This window comes from Lissotriton vulgaris, chromosome 4_1, assembly GCF_964263255.1.
Source record: "Lissotriton vulgaris chromosome 4_1, aLisVul1.2, whole genome shotgun sequence".
NCBI classification, from domain to species: Eukaryota; Metazoa; Chordata; class Amphibia; order Caudata; family Salamandridae; genus Lissotriton; species Lissotriton vulgaris.
Genome location: NC_141691.1, coordinates 2,050,261,492 through 2,050,282,545, shown reverse-complemented (window position 1 = coordinate 2,050,282,545; position 21,054 = coordinate 2,050,261,492). Strand labels below are relative to the sequence as shown.

At 48.2% G+C, this 21,054-nt stretch overlaps 1 protein-coding gene across 2 annotated transcripts in view; it reads right to left on the bottom strand.

The window, feature by feature from the left end:
* MROH1 (maestro heat like repeat family member 1) overlaps nt 1-21,054 on the bottom strand; it is a 2,204,128-nt gene that overhangs the window by 239,650 nt on the left and 1,943,424 nt on the right. For both annotated transcript variants that reach the window (XM_086966435.1, XM_086966436.1), the window contains exon 36: nt 10,044-10,158. In XM_086966435.1, the coding sequence (XP_086822561.1) occupies nt 10,044-10,158 (115 nt within the window). The remainder of the gene's footprint in view (nt 1-10,043; nt 10,159-21,054) is intronic.

The window sequence follows — 21,054 nt, the reverse complement described above, 5'->3', positions numbered from 1 at the left end:
CGACCTTTTCCTTAGAGTACTTAAGGGCTTACGTATGGGTGGGTCCTTCGATCCGTCGTTGAACAGCACTCAAACCTAAAACTACGTCCCTCTTCAACCTCTGGACACTTGGACTTCATTTGGAACTGAGACTGCACCAAGAAAGACTTCTGCTGCTCCTGGTCTCGCTGTTGTTCAAATCTTTTTTGTTGTCTGTATTTGTGCTTCATCTAGGTTTTTCACCAGACCTGTGGGCATGAAGGACACACAAAGAAATATCCCTGGGAGTGAAGGAGTAACTTCCCTGCATCTGCAGGCAACGGGACATAGCTGCCTGTTCTGCTGGTCTGGTTGTCCTACGGATTTCCCGAGGTTAAGCAACACAGGTGGTGTTCTGCAACTCCCTCTAGGCCAGACCGGTCCTCTGCAGGTTTGAAGCGAGTATCCCTCGTCGGAACCGCTGGGACCAAATTCCTGTGCACCGCGTTGACTTGCTTGATCTGTTGAGATCTTCAGGCTACAAGAAACTCCAGCCTCCAGCACCTCTGCCCTCCAAGATCAGGATCCTCACCACATCCTCTGCACCATGGGCCTTCATCTTTGGTGAGCGGGCCAAGGTCCTCCTGCGGCTCCAGTGGCTTTGGCCTTTGGGTCCTCCTGAGGGTATTCTACTGCTTCAGTGGGTTCCCCTGCTTGCTCGATGCCTGCTCTGACTCTCCTAGTATGTGTGAGTCCCTTGGACCTTGCTGGTCCCAATGTTGCTCCCTTTTCTTCTACACGCCTGTTGCGGCTACCAAGGTTTGTTGGTGCTCCCGCCGGACACCGACCACCTAGTCACCGACACGGGACAGCTCGTACATAGTTCCTGGTCTTCCTCAACATCGTCTGGTCCTCACAGCTTCAGCAACATGGTCACTGCTGACTATACCGAACCTCCTGACATGAGTGGGCACAGTGATTCCGTGCCTCTTGGGCTACAGCGTCCCCTCTGTCCCCTCTGCTTGCAGGTTTATCACTCCCAGAATCCACCCTTGGATTCCACCGGACTCCTTTGAAATCTTCTCCAGAGGCATATTCATCAAAGCCTTCTGTTGAAGTCTACGGCAGGTTTAATGTCACTTCACCCCATGTACCCGGCTTACCTGGTGTAGGTAACCTGGTTCTTGGGGCATCCGCCGGAGGAGTGGCTCTCCAACCTTCTGTCATCCAAAGGGTTTCATTGTGGGTCCTCCGGGAAGGGTTCTTCTCTAAAACTACAACAGAACTTTTCCATTGACTTCTATTGGACATGCAGCTGTGTTAAGCCTCTGCACACAGCCTCCGCGGCATTAGTGGGTACTTACCTTTGGGGGTGGCAGGGGTTCCTTGTTTCCCCGGCTCCTCTGGGTCTTCTGGTCCAACTCTCATCCTCAGCATTCCACTTTCTTAGTATATGGTTTGGTCTCCCCCTTCATTTTGTGCTGTGATTTTGTCCTGATTGCTTTTAAGTATTCCTGTGTATTGTGTTGATATGTAAGGGTAGGGGATATACCCATGAGTTAGTTATGTTATGTTTTATTTATTGAGTGCCAATCACCGGGAGGTCTCTAAGCACTATAACATGAATAGAAGGTCCAGGATCCTTTTCTCACTACTATACTCCACACACAGCTTGTCCAAACGCCTTCCTGAACAGGAGGGTTTTAAGTTTCCTCCGGAACGGTAGTAATCTAGTTTCCCCACGCATACCGTCGGGTAGTATGTTCCAACTCTGGGGGACGGTAACTGAAAATGCCCGGCCCCCTAAAGGCATTCTGGTAAAACGTGGACAAACTAACAGGCCGGACTCTGATGACCGAAGAGAGCGTCTGGGTACATAAGGCCTCAAGCGGTCTTTGATGCTTTTGGGTGCCTCTCCGAACTGGGACTCGTGTGCAATGTACAACCCCTTGAATGTAACCCTTTGCCTGATGGGAAGCCAGTGTAGCTGCTGCAGCAGGGGGGTGGCATGGGCTCTTCTATGCAGTCCACACATCAGCCTTGCTGCGTCATTCATAACCACTTGGAACTTCCCCATGAGTTTTTCGGGAAGCCCAGTGTAGACTGCATTACCATAGTCTAGGCATGATAGGATTATTGACGTCACAACCGTCTGTAAGGTGGAAGAAGACAGCAAGGTCGCTAATTTCTGAAGTTGCCACATCAGGCCAACGCAGCTCCCCACAACAGCAGATACCTGGATATTTAGGTTTAATCCAGTGTCTAGCTTTGTACCCAAACTCCTTACTGCTGGCACCGGCATAGGGGTGGTACCCAGCTCTTGGGGCCAAAAAAGATTGGACCAGGGTGAGACCCCTGAAGTGAGGGCAATCACTTCTGTTTGATCTGGATTTACCTTCAGCGAATTAGAGGTCATCCAGTTCATGGTAAACCAGAGGATGTTCTGGACGTTACGCTGTGAATCAGGAGAGTTGTCAATTCGCACAATTAGTTGTGTATCGTCATCATAGTTAAACACCTGACAATCTGTTCTGGCCAATGCATCTATCAGGGGCTGAAGGTAAATGTTAAAAAGTAGAGGGGACAATGCAGAGCCCTATGGGACCCCCCCTTGTAAATTGCCTCGCTTCGACGTATGATCTCCTAATTGGACTCCTAGACCGGTCCACCAGAAAGGAGGTAATCCATTGGAGGACGGTCCCAGTAACTCCCAGCCGCCGAACACGGGCCAATAACTGCACGTGATTCACCGTATCGAATGCGGCTGAGAGGTACAATAGGATAAGGGCTGAGGGGATCTTCTTATCGGCTTCAAGTCGTAGGTCATCCAGCACTGAGAGCATCACCTACTCAGTGCTGTTGTGTGCTCTGAAACCGGCATGCCGAGTGTGTAACAGCCGATGTTGTTCAACAAAAGACGAGAGGACTCTGAGAACGTGTTGTTCAAGGACTTTTGTCAGTAAGGAAAGTCTGGAAATGGGTCTGAAGTTTTTGAGAATCTTGGCGTCTGCCCCGGCCTTCAACAACGGGATCACCAGGGCTTCCTTAAACTTCTATGATACCCTTCCTGTAGCCAAAGACAGATTTAATATGGCTAACACCTCATCCTCTATCACCGGGATGATGGTTTTGAACCACTACGGTGGACAAGGGTCCTCAGGTGACCCTGATTTTACTTTGGCCACAATATGGGCTAAATCATGTGGTTCGAGCACAGGGAACACCGAAAGAGCAATACGTAAACAGGCGAACCTGACAGTGGAACCGTCTAGCTACAGCACCTAACCTGCTATCCCTCCCCCAATCTTAGCCAGTCTATGCTTACTGGGGTCTGTGTGCACACTGAATCGCACCCACCATCACAATGCTCGTTCCCTTAGGAACCTAAAAGTTCAGAGCACAAGCACAGGTGCACCACACATCAAAATTCAAACAAGAAGAACAATTATAAAGTTCATATCCAATAAAGACGTTCTTTAGTTTCTCTCTTTTTATTCCATTTCCAATGGATTAAAAAATGGAGACAAGTTTTTATGACTCTTCACACAATACAGCCGATGCGTTTCGTCCTAGTACAGGACTTCTTCAGGGCACTAAGTATTGGGTGGGTCAAACCCATCCAAAGGCTAGTGAATCGCAGGATTCGTTGATTATAAACTGTTCCACGTCAGGTATTATATTATGTCTAAAATGTGAGCCCTCTGTATCTAGACCACGAACAGATGATGGCTACTGGGAGGATCCCAACATAAGGATTTTCAAACACCGCAGTGATGCGTTCCAATTAGGCTCGCAATTGATAATCTCAAAGTTATGCGGGAAGGCCTACAGGTAGAGTAAGCAGCTCCAACTGGTTAAAGATGAGCATGAACAATATCAGCCTCCACGATTACCCATAGTACATCAGAGCGGAGGAAACTTACTAATACTAATATCTTGTAAGTTGATTAAAATATTGAATGAAGAGGAAAACAACAGCCGAAATGAGGCTGTCACAGACATTCAGAGTACCGAGGGACATGGCAGCAACGGATAAACAAACAATACTTAGTGCCCTGAAAAAGTCCTTTACTAGGACGAAAGGCATCGGCTGTATTGTGTGAAGAGTCATAAAAACTTGTTTCCATTTTCTAATCCACTGGAAATGGAATAATAAGAAAGAAATTGAAGAATGTCTTTATTGAATATGGACTGTATAATTGTTCTTTTTGTTTGAATTTTGATGTGGGGTGCACCTGTGCTTGTGTTCTGAACCGAAAGAGCAGTACCCTGAAATTCCAGCGAGTCCTCCACTGACAATGGGCAGGGGATAATGCTCATGCTACCTATGTCTGTATTAATATCTTCCATCGTAGGTAAAAAGAAATCCTGCATCTTGTCACAGTCAACCGGACTGGTGACGGTCCTTGGCTCTTTCAGACAATGCAGCTCTCGGAGTACGTTAAAATTCTCCTTCTGAGTGTCTGTTGCCTCGTTAATCCAAGCTTCATAGTGCGCAGATTTTGCTCTAATAATGGAGGCTTTATAGCGGGCCAACTTTGCTTTGTAAGCATTTCAATTCAATTCATTTATATAGCGCGCTACATACCCAGAGGGTCTCAAGGCGCTTGGAGAAGGGTGGGCAATTACTTGTCGAATATCCAGGTTTTAAGTTGCTTTCTGAATGCTAGGTGGTTCTGAGTGAGGCAAAGGTGAATGGGAAGTGAGTTCCAGGTTTTAGCCGCCAGGTAGGAGAAGGATCTTCCTCCCATGGTGGTTTTGTTGATGCGAGGTACAGCAGCAAGGGCTTGGTTGGAGGAGCGTAGCTGGCGGGAGGGGGTGTAGAAGGAGAGTCATGTGTTGAGGCATTCGGGTCCAAGTTCGTAAAGTGCTTTGTGTGCGTGGGTCAGAAAGTTTGACAAAATATCTCACATTGACGGAGAGCTTGTTTTTCCCCTCTCAATTCTTGCGTGTACCAGGGGGTCCCCTTCCTACTATTTGCTATTCTTTCCCTGCAGGCGGAAGCCACCTCATCAATGGCTAGCTTTAGCTGATGTAAACATTCTTCATACTTCAAATCTGGTTGCCTAAACTGAGATCCAAGATGTATTGTCCAGTTCAGCACTTCCCTCAGCTTGACGTCTTCAATCTTATGCCAATTCCGTACCACCCTCCATCCTATAGGTAGATGTTTGGGGCAGCTGTCTACTGGGAGTGAAAGACTGACCAAGAGGTGGTCAGACCAGCTACATAGTCTGCAATCAGTACATAATGCGTTTGATGACGTGTCCAAGATGTGGCCTTTCTCATGAGTGGTGCGCCCCTCGATCTGGTGCAGCCCCAGGATGGTCATGGCTTCCTCAAACCTGCTAGAGGTACAAACTCTAGGTATTCAATCCCAATGATAATTAAAATCCCCAGAGTGTTGTGGAAAAAATAGAAGTACTTTTATATAAACACTGTGTGGTTCTTTTTCATTTAACTTACACTACTGATTAAACTGTTAAAACAAGCTGCTTAACACTCCTTTAAGATAAGCCATAAGCTGCTCTCCACAGCTACCACTTTGAAACTACTAAAACCACCATAAGCGTTGCCTGGAATAGTGCAAGGTGCGAGTTCATCAAAATGAGGGAAGAGGAATAGCTGTCCTATCTGTTCCCCAGAATTAGGCAGAATTAATCAAAGGTGGATAGGACACTTGTAACCACTAATACCAAGAGAAATATTTGGAAAACCCTCATAAACGTTGTGTATAACGTAAGCGGTATATGTTGTTGGCCGCCCCACACAAACGTTATGGCAGCAATCATTGGGTTTAACAATTTGTAAATTGCCAGCCTCACCCGAGGCGTTCTCTGGTTTTGTGGCAGTCTCCAGAGAATTTTAGAGTTACCCCACTGAGAGTGCGCAAAAAGGTTTTAAAAAAGCTTCCAGGCGACTTGGATATTCTTTATTAGTATCGCTGGACTGCTCGGTTAAAAAGGTTGGGTATGCTCGCTGGAAGTTAGGTATCCATAGCATATGATTAGTAAAATTGTAAGAACGTCGACATGTTTCTGCTCTGTTGGCCAGGATGGTCTAAGAGCATTCGTCAGGACAAGTACAACATTTAACACAGATAGAAAAACATATCACTATTTGTGATGTAGGTGGGTAGATTTTTAAACTTATTAGTCTTACCCTTCTGTTTTTCGGTATATGAGGTCACCTAAAAATTATTAAAGAGAAAGGTGGGGTCACTCCTAGCATTATCCAATATTATGGAAATAATTGTCATACAGAACTTGATACTAATTTAGCAAAAGTTCTAATGAGACAAAGGAAACAGGTTAAAGGGGACATTAATGGCGAGTAAAGGGGGGGCGACTGGCGAAGAACTAGCGTTTGGCATGGTGAGTCTGTGACATAGTGATGACAATAATACAGTACCCAAATCAAATCATAAAAGTGACATACCTCTAGTTAGGTGAGCTTTTCATATAAACCTAACGGAGGTAAGAACAGAGGAAGGATAAGAAAGGGGGATGGATAATAATCCATGCTGGTGAGACAGTTCGAGTTACCTCAGGTGAGGTCTTACCTTAGGAATGAAGAATCAAGGTTTCATCAGGAGGAAAGGACATTGTCCCAGGCTATAACGATAGCAGGCTAAGGTTAGTACAATATCGTGTCTTTGGCGATTCACCGCTAGTGAAAGCGGGAAGAAACTCACCCGCTTTGAAAGTATGCTGCGTCTTGTGCTGACTCTGCCTCCTGGACGCCGGGAGCACGCTTTCAATGGCGTTTTTACAGGGCATTTCAAAGAAATAGAAATGGGACTTATAGCAAAATAAGAACAAGTTAAGACTCTGTAAAAAGACAGTTTCGGATATATTATCACGCTCGAAATAAATTTTAAGTGAACCCCAAGAAGATGTGATAATTATCATGGCGTTACTTATAGGAATTGGAAAAATGAGTTTTTTCACTAAGTTGTGGTTATCACATATCTTAATACATCCAAATCTCGTGACTTTCGTACTGCAGAGAAAGTAGTTTTTTGGGGTCTATTGTACAACTGCCAATCCCCACGTTTCCAGTATTCTCTACTGGAAACGTTATATTGATGACGTCCTCATGATTTGGCGCAATAACCAAGATTTAAAAACCTTTGTTGATTGGCTAAATACACGTGATCCATGGCTCAGATTCACGTATACAGCAGATAAAAACAGCATTGACTTTCTGGACCTAACGATTTTTGCAGTGGAAAACCGAATTGAGACAAAAACTTTCAGAAAACCTACTGCAAAAAATAGTTTGTTGTCCTATTACAGCTATCACCCACAACCATTAAGGGACAATCTACCTTACAGCCAGTTCTTACGCCTCAAAAGGAACTGTAGTCAAAAAAAGGATTATGTAACACAATCCAAGGCTCTCAGCATCAGACTCCAACAAAGACATTATAAAAAATCTACAATATCGAAATGTCAAAAAAGAGCCTCAAATCAACCCAGGGAAAACCTTTTGACAACTTTTGAAAAAGCGGAGAACAAGGATCTCTTGACCTGCGTCACCACATTTGGACCTGCATCATACCAGGTTAACAAACTTATAAGCAAGAATTGGCACATTGTAAATACTGGAAAGTTCAACTGGCCAAAACCTCGTTTTGCGAATAAACGAACAAAGAATCTGCGCGATATACTAGTACATACTCGCCCAAAACAAATCAATTCAACCTGCCCTATCAGGAATACCAACATGACACCAGTGACGGGCCACTACCCATGTGGCTCCTGCACAGCCTGTACATCTACTTCAATGTCTAAGATTCTACAGCTGTCTGCAACATTCACATGGACCCAAAAGCAACATAGTAATTGTAACACCTCGCACGTGATCTATATGATCACCTGTCCCTGTGACAAAAAATATATTGGCATGACCTGCAGGAAGGTTAAACTACGCATAGGGGAACATAAAAGCAACATTCGTTTACATAAGAATACTACCAAGCTCTGTACACACTTCACAGAACAAAAACACAACATTGAGGACTTGAAATGGACAGTTATTGAAAGAATACCAGACACAACACCCAATGCTGACAAAGTATTATATGAAAAAGAACAGCGGTGGGTGGACCGCCTTAAGACCAATCAGATCGGTCTAAATGACGACATTTGCTGGCACCACTTTGCACGCTAATCTCTATGTACAATAGACCCCAAAAAACTACTTTCTCTGCAGTACGAAAGTCACGAGATTTGGATGTATTAAGATATGTGATAACCACAACTTAGTGAAAAAACTCATTTTTCCAATTCCTATAAGTAACGCCATGATAATTATCACATCTTCTTGGGGTTCACTTAAAATTTATTTCGAGCGTGATAATATATCCGAAACTGTCTTTTTACAGAGTCTTAACTTGTTCTTATTTTGCTATAAGTCCCATTTCTATTTCTTTGAAATGCCCTGTAAAAACGCCATTGAAAGCGTGCTCCCGGCGTCCAGGAGGCAGAGTCAGCACAAGACGCAGCATACTTTCAAAGCGGGTGAGTTTCTTCCCGCTTTCACTAGCGGTGAATCGCCAAAGACACGATATTGTACTAACCTTAGCCTGCTATCGTTATAGCCTGGGACAATGTCCTTTCCTCCTGATGAAACCTTGATTCTTCATTCCTAAGGTAAGACCTCACCTGAGGTAACTCGAACTGTCTCACCAGCATGGATTATTATCCATCCCCCTTTCTTATCCTTCCTCTGTTCTTACCTCCGTTAGGTTTATATGAAAAGCTCACCTAACTAGAGGTATGTCACTTTTATGATTTGATTTGGGTACTGTATTATTGTCATCACTATGTCACAGACTCACCATGCCAAACGCTAGTTCTTCGCCAGTCGCCCCCCCTTTACTCGCCATTAATGTCCCCTTTAACCTGTTTCCTTTGTCTCATTAGAACTTTTGCTAAATTAGTATCAAGTTCTGTATGACAATTATTTCCATAATATTGGATAATGCTAGGAGTGACCCCACCTTTCTCTTTAATAATTTTTAGGTGACCTCATATACCGAAAAACAGAAGGGTAAGACTAATAAGTTTAAAAATCTACCCACCTACATCACAAATAGTGATATGTTTTTCTATCTGTGTTAAATGTTGTACTTGTCCTGACGAATGCTCTTAGACCATCCTGGCCAACAGAGCAGAAACATGTCGACGTTCTTACAATTTTACTAATCATATGCTATGGATACCTAACTTCCAGCGAGCATACCCAACCTTTTTAACCGAGCAGTCCAGCGATACTAATAAAGAATATCCAAGTCGCCTGGAAGCTTTTTTAAAACCTTTTTGCGCACTCTCAGTGGGGTAACTCTAAAATTCTCTGGAGACTGCCACAAAACCAGAGAACGCCTCGGGTGAGGCTGGCAATTTACAAATTGTTAAACCCAATGATTGCTGCCATAACGTTTGTGTGGGGCGGCCAACAACATATACCGCTTACGTTATACACAACGTTTATGAGGGTTTTCCAAATATTTCTCTTGGTATTAGTGGTTACAAGTGTCCTATCCACCTTTGATTAATAGTGCAAGGTGCACCACTTAAATAAGTGTGCACCATATACTAAGCTAGTGTCCTACAGTGTTATCTACTTTACCCATAGTGTACTTTGTTTTAGTACAATATATAAAGAATCAGCATCCCACAGATATCTATTTTCATCATGCTCTTGTTCAAAATCCTGCATCAATTTACCAATATTATGAAAACAACATTTCCTAGTACGTAGATCGTTACTGAAGGGAGGCAGCATTTGGTAATGCCTAAGCTAACGGAGTAAACAGATGGAATAGGGTACTATTCACATGGCCTCAGAATGCTCTATATTGTAACAAACGACATGGCTAACACTGCAAGGGATGAAGCCACAAGTAGTGTATCTTTGAAAAGCGGAAGGAATGATACTTGCAGATAATCCAACAATATTGAATATCAAAATCGAATGGCACTGACAACAGAGGAATTTAAAAAGCAGAGAACAGGTTCAAATGTGAGGTGTCATATGAGGATGGCTATAAAAAGAATTAAATCAACTTATAGTCTTACCTCAGCAAAGAAAGCAGTGGCAGTGATCCTCTGACATTCATTGAGGCTACTAATAGCTGGGATGAGATTCTTCACAATTACGGGAAGTTTCGGGCCTGCATGATTGGCCATGGCACTTAAGACAAAAACAGGAAAAGGAAAAATGACTTCTAGCATTATTTCTCCTCTATAGTAAGAAATCTGTTGCTCACCAACACTACAGCTATATTGTGCTGGTATCCTTCACATATTCACACATCTGAAATATCCCCCATCATCAGGTTGCAGTGTTCAATAACAACATTTGTGAAAAGTAAAGGACGAGTTACTTACTTTCGGTAACAATGTACCTGGTAGAGACATAGTCTAGCCACAGATTCCTTAACTTAGAATATCCCCAGGCGTGAGACTGGATCCAGAAAACATTCGGCAGCAGCACCTACGCACGCCAGGAGGCGGCGCTGCCCGCCTCTCCCTGAGGTCGTCCACGGATATGACATCAGCGGAGCCATATATGCCCCTCCCGGCGTGCTGTTTTCGTCAGATAAACTTTTCCGCATCAGAACGCGGAGTCACCACCAAAAAATTGTGAGAATATGGGATCAATGTGCAAAAATGATGAAAAATTAGAAAGAAATCGACAAGTGAGACAGAGCAGCGCTCTGAAAAGCAACCCTGCAAGAGCAAAGGTTAAGTCAGAGGAAGAAGTTCGCATCCAGAAGTAAAACCGTGAAGGAGAACAAGTCCGGAACACAAGATTTAAGAATAGCTCACCACAAGACGTCACCAGAAACAGATGTCGCAACCCTAAATGACCCATAAATGTAGAGAGCCAATAGATCTGAAGCAAAAGGCCCTAGGGTGGCAAAAAACACAAGGCAATGGATAAAAGGGGGGGGGATCAGGACGGTGGGAAAAATGTGAATAGATGTCACACCGTACAATCCAGGCCAAGGACTTAAAAGAACACATGACCTATGAACATACCGCCTAATCTTGAGAAAGGGCGGAATGGAACAGGGAAACAGAACAAAGCATTCTGTGTTGGAGAGAAGAGAGAATGTTACCCCGCAAAAGAGCAAGCCACTCTAAGGGAGGTGAGTATAGAAAGCCCAAACCTGAAAAGGTCCTCGCAGAACGAGGAGGATGGACGGGCGTTAAGGAATCTGCGGCTAGACTATGTCTCTACCAGACACATAATTACCGAAGGTAAGTAACTCGCCCATCTGATGGAGACGTCTAGCCGCAAATTCCTTAACTTAGAATAGATACCAAAGCCATACCTATGGAGGAGGCGGGTCTGCAATGGAACCCCACCAAGTTCCGGAGAGAATTCAGTTGTCCAGAAGGTGACCAAAACAGCACCGCCAACCAGGGACAAACCATAGTGAGGACAGTAATGTTAGCGCAGTAAACTACCCAACCATGAAGCTCTAAAGAGAGCGGAAAGCAATGGGAGGCAAAGGCACCAGAAGCTGTCAAGAACAGCGCTAACAAAATCCTTTTTGTATATGAGGTTCATAAAAGGAAAAAACAGAGCGAGAATGGCTGTGGCGAAGTGAAAGTCCATAACTTGGAGAAAAAAAAGATGGACCATGGAAAAAGCACTTTGGAACCTTCGCCTGCAAGGCAGGTGGAGCAGCAGTGGCAAAAGGCTGACCCTCACCCAGCAAACATATGTAGAAGAACTCATACACTAGATATGCTGGAGTAAAAAGGGAGGATACACGTTCGCAAGAAGCGGAGCTGAACCGAGGGTTTGAGAGATCCACTGAATGCAGCATCCCGACTGCAGCAAAGCCTCAAGAGACAGCAACTGGTATGACAGAGACATCACACACCGGCCCAATATGTACAACAGCGAATAGGAACCCTGTTTAAACCTGTACCAGTAAGACACAAGAGACAGTATTGGCGGGATGCCAATCTACGGCCAGAAGGTGCTAGCAGTACGAAGGCACAAGACACACCAGGACTTAAACGGTCTGTCACAACATGCGAAAGAGCTGATGACCAGTAGTACAGGCGCCAAAAAACAGGAGCAAAGACCGGAAGGCATTCAAGCATACCGGAAGGTACCTATGCATACCGTGTGGACACTGGAACCACACAAAAGAAGCACATACCTCAGGTAGACCAGTATGAGCAGTTCAGGTGCTCATAGCAGCAAAAAGGCCACGGCCCAAACAGGGCACCAATAAAGCCCGGCACCATATAAGAGAAGGTGGCACAAGCAGACCGGACCAGAGACCACGAACACCGCATGAAGGAAGAGCCTGCATGGATCCGCTGGGCAAGAACACAGAACAGACACCAAGCAGGAAGAAGAACGCTGAAAAAGGAAGCAAAACACACCAAGAGTTTAGGGTACGCAGTTCGGGAGGATAGACCCGAAACTGCGTCGTGTCCAGAACCGCTCCAATGAAGAGGAGCTTCTGAGAGGGAATCGGGTGTGACTTCGGCATGTTGTTGGAGAACCGCAGCAAATGCACAAGGCCGGCCGTAGTCTGGAGGTGGGAGACGACAGCCTGGGGAAAGCCCGCCTTCAACAGCCAGTCATCGAGATAGGGGAAGTCTGGAACCCCTTATCTGCGCAGATGATCTGCAACCACCGCCATCACTTTCGTGAACAACCGAGGGGCGCTGGTGAGGCCAAAGGGGAGCAAGGTAACCATAGTGCTTGTGGTCTACCGTGAACCGTAGGTTACGCCTGTGAGCTGACAGGAGGGAGATGTGAAAATAAGCATCCTGCAAGTCCACCGCTACCATCCAGTCTCTAGGGTCCGGCAGTCACTCAGCGACAGGGCAGGTTCCATGCCAGTGAGAAGGGGCAATCTCAGACCCCCTTCCTCTAGACCGCGGGGACCCGCCATTGAGGCACTCCATTCTTGTGAAGGGGTAATTGTAGGAACACCACTGAGATGCTCCCATGAGTACTTTAAATCATTCAGAGACTTAATAGCGGTACCATAGGAATATAGGATGTTTATTTCCCTGCTCCTATTTTTATCTGTATTTTTATGCACCAAATCACACTGCACAGTCCTGACGAAGCGCACCAGGATCCATTAGAGACCTTTCTACAGGCGCGAAACATGTCGACCAGGTTTCACATTCACAAATAGACACAGGTACTGAGAGCAGCAGAGTAATACTCTTGACCTCTACCATACTATTCAGTCTTGGTTGTATGAAACCACTTTAAATTAGGTTCATCACCAAGGGCACGGCACGCCTGGTGGTTGTTGTAGTGGGGTGAAGGCGCACTAAGGCAGTACCCAAATATTATAGGGTGAACTTAGGCGAAAGTGTTTTGCAAAAGAATAGGATGAGCCATCCCTCTCCCTAGATTGTGGTAAACCACAGACAAAGAACTCCAAGGTCCCCTGCACACGCTAATGGTATACAGATTTAAGTTAGTACAGTAATGAGTGTAGGAAAGAAACACTGTTCCACTGCTCTGTGATTCCAGGATTTATTGTCCTTGTTACAGAGTCTTAGCCTAGCCAACACGTCTTTCGTCGCTACCATGAAGTACACAGCAACTTCTTCAGGGCTAAATTCCTATGATTACGGTCTTTATTGTCGGTTGCAAGACGTGCCAAAAGATAAATAGTAGTAGATGGTCTCAAAGGTAACGGAGAGCAGAATTCCATTTAACCCCTTGGCCAAGGGGGTAATTCCGCCGCAGCGCTAGGGGGGGCCGCGCGGCACCGCCATGCTCGTGACGGAACCACTCCGTCAAGAGCCAAGGTGGCGCTGTGCTTGTGACGGAATGGTTCCGTCACGGCCTCGTCCGCTAGATAGAACACTCCGCGCAGGCGCGGCAGCCGGGCCGTGACGGAACCATTCCGTCATCAGCAAAGCACCAACGTGGCTCGTGACGGAATGGTTCCGTCACGAGCATGCAAGGGTTTAATTAAAGTTTCCTCATGAAGCAGATTCTATATTCTGTCATGCAGGCGAGTAATCAGAATATGCAGCTACTAATTATTTTGGGACCCTATTCGTAGGAATATGGCTCTCAGCCATCTTTGATTGTGTTGCAGCTGGTCACCGGATCCGGTGAAGCATATGGTGAAGTCTACAGCGTGTCAAAATGTAAAAAAGTGCGCAGTCGTAAAAGCCAATAAAAACAGGTTCAGCAGAGGAAGGGAATGAAGGCAAAATATTTGGTGTGACCCTGTAAGAGAGGGTCAAGTTCAAATATATTTGTATCAATCAGCATACTCAAATTGCATAGCAGAGAGCACTATCCCACTATTTAACTTGACCTGAGAAAGTAAACCTTCTGTAGGGGGTAGATTAAGATTTAAAAATGTATTTTTAAAACGTTGGTGTCTCAGGTGAATATTACGAAAGATTGAACACTATCTGTGTTTCATAGAAATAAACATACACATTAATATTACACCGTGAGCCGGTATGCAAGAGGTTGTTCATGTTTAGGGCTACAAATAAAACATACTTTCTCTACGATAACATTCTATCAGTCATGGATGATTTCATACATTTAATAAACTTTTTAATTTCAAATACTTTATTAAGTTTTCCATAAGACGGAATGAACCAGAATCTGACATGTTTGGAAAAACTTACAAACTAAACATAAGGTCTAATGATACATTAGGACATATCATAAACTTAACAAGATTCAACAATGATTATTATTTTTCGTTTTATGTAAACAAAGAAGATAAAACAAAAGAAACAGAAGAAAAGAAGAAGAAAAGGAGTAAGACCAGGAAAGAACAGGTAAGAAAAAAGCATAAAGATCAAGTAGTCTGATCGAGAACTGAAAGATAGATAGCACATACTAGGTGGCTAAAAGGGGTTTATAAAATGCATTCAAAAGATCTACTATAACAACAAACAAGCATTTACAATGCAATGGTCTCGCCTTTGCAAAAGTTAGACCTATTGGCATGGTAAATGACATTTTTTATTTATGTGTTGGTTTGGAAAACAGATAAATAAATGGCATTGTCATTTACAATGCCAATAGCTTAATCTCTCGCAGATGTGAGACCTATTACATTTGCATTTGCACACACACACACACACACACACACACACACACACACACACACACACACACACAGCCACACACACATGGATGTGGTGGTAGTGGACCTGGTGGCAGTGGATCTGGTGGTGGTAGATGTGGTGGTGGTGGATGTGGTGGTGGTGGATGTGGTGGTGGAGGATGTGGCGGTGGAGGATGTGGCGGTGGTGGTGGAGGATGTGGTGGTGGATGTGGTGATCAATGTGGTGTTGGTGGTGGATGTAGCAGTGGTGGTGGATGTGGTGGTGGAGGATGTGGTGGTGGAGGGATGTGGTGGTGGTGGAGGATGTGGTGGTGGTGGAGGATGTGGTGGTGGTGGAGGATGTGGTGGTGGTGGAGGATGTGGTGGTGGTGGAGGATGTGGTGGTGGTGGTAGGTGTGGTGGTGGTGGATGAGGTGGATGTGGTGGTGGTGGTAGATGTAGTGGTGGTGGATGTGGTGGTGGTGGATGTGGTGGTGGTGGATGTGGTGGTGGTGGATGATGAGGTGGTGGTGGATGATGAGGTGGTGGTGGATGATGAGGTGGTGGTGGATAATGAGGTGGTGGTGGATAATGAGGTGGTGGTGGATAATGAGGTGGTGGTGGATAATGAGGTGGTGGTGGATGATGAGGTGGTGGTGGATGATGAGGTGGTGGTGGATGAGGTGGTGGATGAGGTGGTGGATGTGCTGGTGGTGGTTGATGTGGTGGTGGTGGATGCGGTGGTGGTGGATGTGGTGGTGGTGGATGTGGTGGTGGTGGATGATGAGGTGGTGGTGGATGATGAGGTGGTGGTGGATGATGAGGTGGTGGTGGATAATGAGGTGGTGGTGGATAATGAGGTGGTGGTGGATAATGAGGTGGTGGTGGATAATGAGGTGGTGGTGGATGATGAGGTGGTGGTGGATGATGAGGTGGTGGTGGATGATGAGGTGGTGGTGGATGATGAGGTGGTGGTGGATGAGGTGGTGGATGAGGTGGTGGATGTGCTGGTGGTGGTGGATGTGGTGGTGGTGGATGAGGTGGTGGTGGATGAGGTGGTGGTGGATGAGGTGGTGGTGGATGAGGTGGTGGTGGTGGTGGATGAGGTGGTGGTGGATGAGGTGGTGGTGGATGAGGCGGTGGTGGATGTGGACTTGGTGGTGGATGTGGTGGTGGTGGTGGATTTGGTGGTGGTGGTGGTGGATGGGGTGGTGGTGGTGGATATGGTGGTGGTGGATGTGTTAGTGGATGTGGTGGTGGTGGATGTGGCGGTGGTGGATGTGGCAGTGGTGGATGTGGCAGTGGTGGATGTGGCAGTGGTGGATGTGGCAGTGGTGGATGTGGCAGTGGTGGATGTGGCAGTGGTGGATGTGGCAGTGGTGGATGTGGCAGTGGTGGGTGTGGTGGATGTGGTGGTGGTGGATGTGGTGGTGGTGGATGTGGTGGTGGTGGATGTGGTGGTGGTGGATGTGGTGGTGGTGGATGTGGTGGTGGATGTGGTGGTGGTGGATGTGGTGGTGGATGTGGTGATGGATGTTTTGGTGGTGGTGGATGTGGAGGATGTGGTGGTGGAGGATGTGGTGGAGGAGGATGTGGTGGTGGTGGATGTGGTGGTGGTGGATGTGGTGGTGGTGGTGGATGTGGTGGTGGTGGATGTGGTGGTGGTAGATGTGGTGGTGGATGAGGTGGTGGATGAGCTGGAGGAGGATGTGGTGGTAGATGTGGTGGTAGATGTGGTGGTCGATGTGCTGGTGGTGGTGGATGTGGTGGTGGTAGATGTGGTGGTGGATGAGGTGGTGGATGAGCTGGAGGAGGATGTGGTGGTAGATGTGGTGGTAGATGTGGTGGTCGATGTGCTGGTGGTGGTGGATGTGGTGGTGGTGGATGTGGTGGTGGTGGATGAGGTGGTGGTAGATGAGGTGGTGGTGGATGTGGTGGTGGTAGTGGTGGATGAGGTCCTGGTGGTGGATGTGGTGGTGGATGTGGTCCTGGTGGATGTGGTGGTGGATCTGGTGGTGGTGGATGTGGTGGTGGTGGAGGAGGATGTAGTGGTGGTGGTGGTGGAGGATGTAGTGGATGTGGTGGTGGTGGATGTGGTGGCGGTGGGTGTGGTGGTGGTGGATGATGTGGTGGTGGATGTGGTGGTGTATGTGGTGGTGGTGTATGTGGTGGTGGTGTATGTGGTGGTGGTGTATGTGGTGGTGTATGTGGTGGTGGTGTATGTGGTGGTGTATGTGGTGGTGGATGTGGTGGTGGTGGATGAGGTGGTTGTGGATAAGGTGGTGGATGTGATGGTGGTGAATGAGGTGGTGTATGTGGTGCTGGCGAATGAGGTGGTGGATGTGGTAGATGTGGTGGTGGTGCATGTGGTGGATGTGGTAGTGGATGTGGATGTGGTGGTGGTGGTGGTGGATGTGGTGGTGGTGGTGGAGGATGTGGTGGTGTATGTGGTGTTGGGTGTGGTGTGTGTGGTGGATGAGGTGGTGTGCATGAGGTGGATGGGGTGGTGGATGTGGTGGTGGATGTGGATGTGGTGGGGGGTGTTTTGGATGTAGTGGTGGTGGTGGATGTGGTGGTGGTGGATGATGTGGTGGTGGTGGATGATGTGGTGGTGGATGATGTGGTGGTGGATGATGTGGTGGTGGATGTGGTGGTGGTGGATGTGGTAGTGGTGGATGTGGTGGTGGTAGATGTGGTGGTGGTGGATGTGGTGGTGGTGGATGTGGTGGTGGTGGATGTGGAGGTGGTGGATGTGGCGGTGGTGGATGTGGTGGTGGCGGTGGATGGGGTGGTGATGGTGGATATGGTGGTGGTGGATGTGGTAGTGGATGTGGTGGTGGTGGATGTGGTGGATGTTGTGGATGTGGTGGATGTTGTGGGTTTGGTGGATGTTGTGGATGTGGTGGTGGTGGATGTGGTGGATGTTGGATGAGTTTGTGGTGGACGTTGGATGAGTTTGTGGTGGATGAGGTGGTGGTGGATGTGGTGGTGGATGTGGTGGTGGCGGATGTGGTGGTGGATGTGGTGGTGGCGGATGTGGTGGTGGATGTGGTGGTGGCGGATGTGGTGGTGGATGTGGTGGTGGTGGTGGATGTGGTGGAGGATGTGCTGGTGGTGGAGGATACGGTGGTGGTGGTGGAGGATGTGGTGATTGTGATGGTGTATGTGGTGTTGGTGGATGTGATGGTGGATGTGGTGGTGGATGTGGTGGTGGTGGTTGATGTGCTGGATGTGGTGGTGGTGGTTGATGTGCTGGATGTGATTGTGATGGATGTGCTGGATGTGGTGGTGGTGGATGTGGTGGTGGTGGATGTGGTTGTGGTGGTGGATGTGGTGGTGGTGGTTGATGTGCTGGATGTGGTGGTGGTGGTTGAAGTGCTGGATGTGATGGTGATGGATGTGCTGGATGTGGTGGTGGTGGATGTGGTGGTGGTGGTGGATGTGGTGGTGGTGGATGTGGCAGTGGTGGATGTGGCGGTGGTGGATGTGGCGGTGGTGGATGTGGCGGTGGTGGATGTGGCGGTGGTGGATGTGGCGGTGGTGGATGTGGCGGTGGTGGATGTGGCGGTGGTGGATGTGGCAGTGGTGGATGTGGCAGTGGTGGATGTGGCAGTGGTGGATGTGGCAGTGGTGGATGTGGCAGTGGTGGATGTGGCGGTGGTGGATGTGGTGGTGGTGGATGTGGATGTGGTGGATGTGGATGTGGTGGATGTGGATGTGGTGGAGGATGTGGTGGTGGATGTGGTGATGGATGTTTTGGTGGATTTGGTGGTGCTGGATGTGGTGGTGGAGGATGTGGTGGTGGAGGATGTGGTGGTGGAGGATGTGGTGGTGGAGGATGTGGTGGTGGAGGATGTGGTGGTGGATGGGGTGGAGGAGGATGTGGTGGTAGATGTGCTGTTGTTGGTGGACGTGGTGGTGGTGGATGTGGTGGTGGATGTGGTGGTTGTAGATGAGGTGGTGGTAGATGTGGTGGTGGTTGTGGTGGATGTGGTCCTGGTGGATGTGGTCCTGGTGGTGGATGTGGTGGTGGTGGTAGAGGAGGTGGTGGTGGATGTGGTGGGGGGTGGTGGTGGGTGTGGTTGTGGTGGATGTGGTCCTGGTGGTGTATGTGGTGGTGGATGTGGTGGTGGGGGATGCGGTGGTGGATGTGGATGTGGTGGTGGTGGAGGATGTAGTGGATGTGGTGGTGGTGGATGTGGTGGATGTTGTGGATGTGGTGGATGTTGTGGATGTGGTGGATGTTGTGGATGTGGTGGATGAGGTGGTGGTGGATGAGGTGGTGGTGGATGAGGTGGTGGTGGATGAGGTGATGGTGGATAAGTTGGTGGTAGATGTGGTGGTGGATGTGGTGGTGGTGGATGTGGTGGTGGTGTATGTGGTGGTGGCGGATGTGGTGGTGGATGTGGTGGTAGTGGTGGATGTGGTGGTGGATGTGGTGGTGGTTGTGGTGGAGGATGTGGTGGAGGATGTGGTGGTGGTGGAGGATACGGTGGAGGATGTGGTGGTGGTGGAGGATACGGTGGTGGAGGATGTGGTGATTGTGGTGGATGTGATGGTGGATGTGGTGGTGGATGTGGTGGTGGTGGTTGATGTGCTGGATGTGGTGGTGATGGTTGGTGTGCTGGATGTGGTGGTGATGGATGTGCTGGATGTGGTGGTGGTGGATGTGGTGGTGGTGGTGGTTGATGTGCTGGATGTGGTGGTGATGGATGTGCTGGATGTGGTGGTGGTGGATGTGGTGGTGGTGGTGGATGTGGTGGTGGTGGTGGTGGATGTGGTGGTGGTGGTGGTGGATGTGGTGGTGGTGGTGGATGTGGTGGTGGTGGATGTGGCGGTGGTGGATGTGGCGGTGGTGGATGTGGCAGTGATGGATGTGGCAGTGGTGGATGTGGCAGTGGTGGATGTGGCAGTGGTGGATGTGGCAGTGGTGGATGTGGCAGTGGTGGATGTGGCGGTGGTGGATGTGGTGATGGTGGTGGATGTGGTGGTGGTGGATATGATGGTGGATGTGATGGTGGATGTGGTGGTGGTGGATGTGGTGGTGGATGTGATGGTGGATGTGATGGTGGATGTGATGGTGGATGTGGTGGTGGTGGATGTGGTGGTGGTGGATGTGGTGGATGTGGTGGTGGTGGATGTGGTGGTGGTAAATGTGGTGGTAGATGTGGTGGTAGATGTGGTGGTAGATGTGCTGGTGGATGTGGTGGTGGTGGATGTGGTGGTTGTAGATGAGGTGGTGGTAGATGAGGTGGTGGTGGTTGTAGATGAGGTGGTGGTAGATGAGGTGGTGGTGGTTGTAGATGAGGTGGTGGTAGATGAGGTGGTGGTGGATGTGGTGGTGGTTGTGGTGTATGTGGTCCTGGTGGTGGATGTGGTGGTGGTGGATGTGGTGGTGGTGGAGGATGTGGTGGCGGTGGGTGTGGTGGTGGTGGATGATGTGGTGGTGTATGTGGTGGTGGAGGATGTGGTGGTGGAGGATGTGGTGGTGGATGGGGTGGAGGAGGATGTGGTGGTAGATGTGCTGTTGTTGGTGGACGTGGTGGTGGTGGATGTGGTGGTGGATGTGGTGGTTGTAGATGAGGTGGTGGTAGATGTGGTGGTGGTTGTGGTGGATGTGATCCTGGTTGATGTGGTCCTGGTGGTGGATGTGGTGGTGGTGGTAGAGGAGGTGGTGGTGGATGTGGTGGGGGGGTGGTGGTGGGTGTGGTTGTGGTGGATGTGGTCCTGGTGGTGTATGTGGTGGTGGATGTGGTGGTGGGGGATGCGGTGGTGGATGTGGATGTGGTGGTGGTGGAGGATGTAGTGGATGTGGTGGTGGTGGATGTGGTGGATGTTGTGGATGTGGTGGATGTTGTGGATGTGGTGGATGAGGTGGTGGTGGATGAGGTGGTGGTGGATGAGGTGGTGGTGGATGAGGTGGTGGTGGATAAGTTGGTGGTGGATAAGTTGGTGGTGGATGTGGTGGTGGATGATGTGGTGGTGGATGATGTGGTGGTGGATGA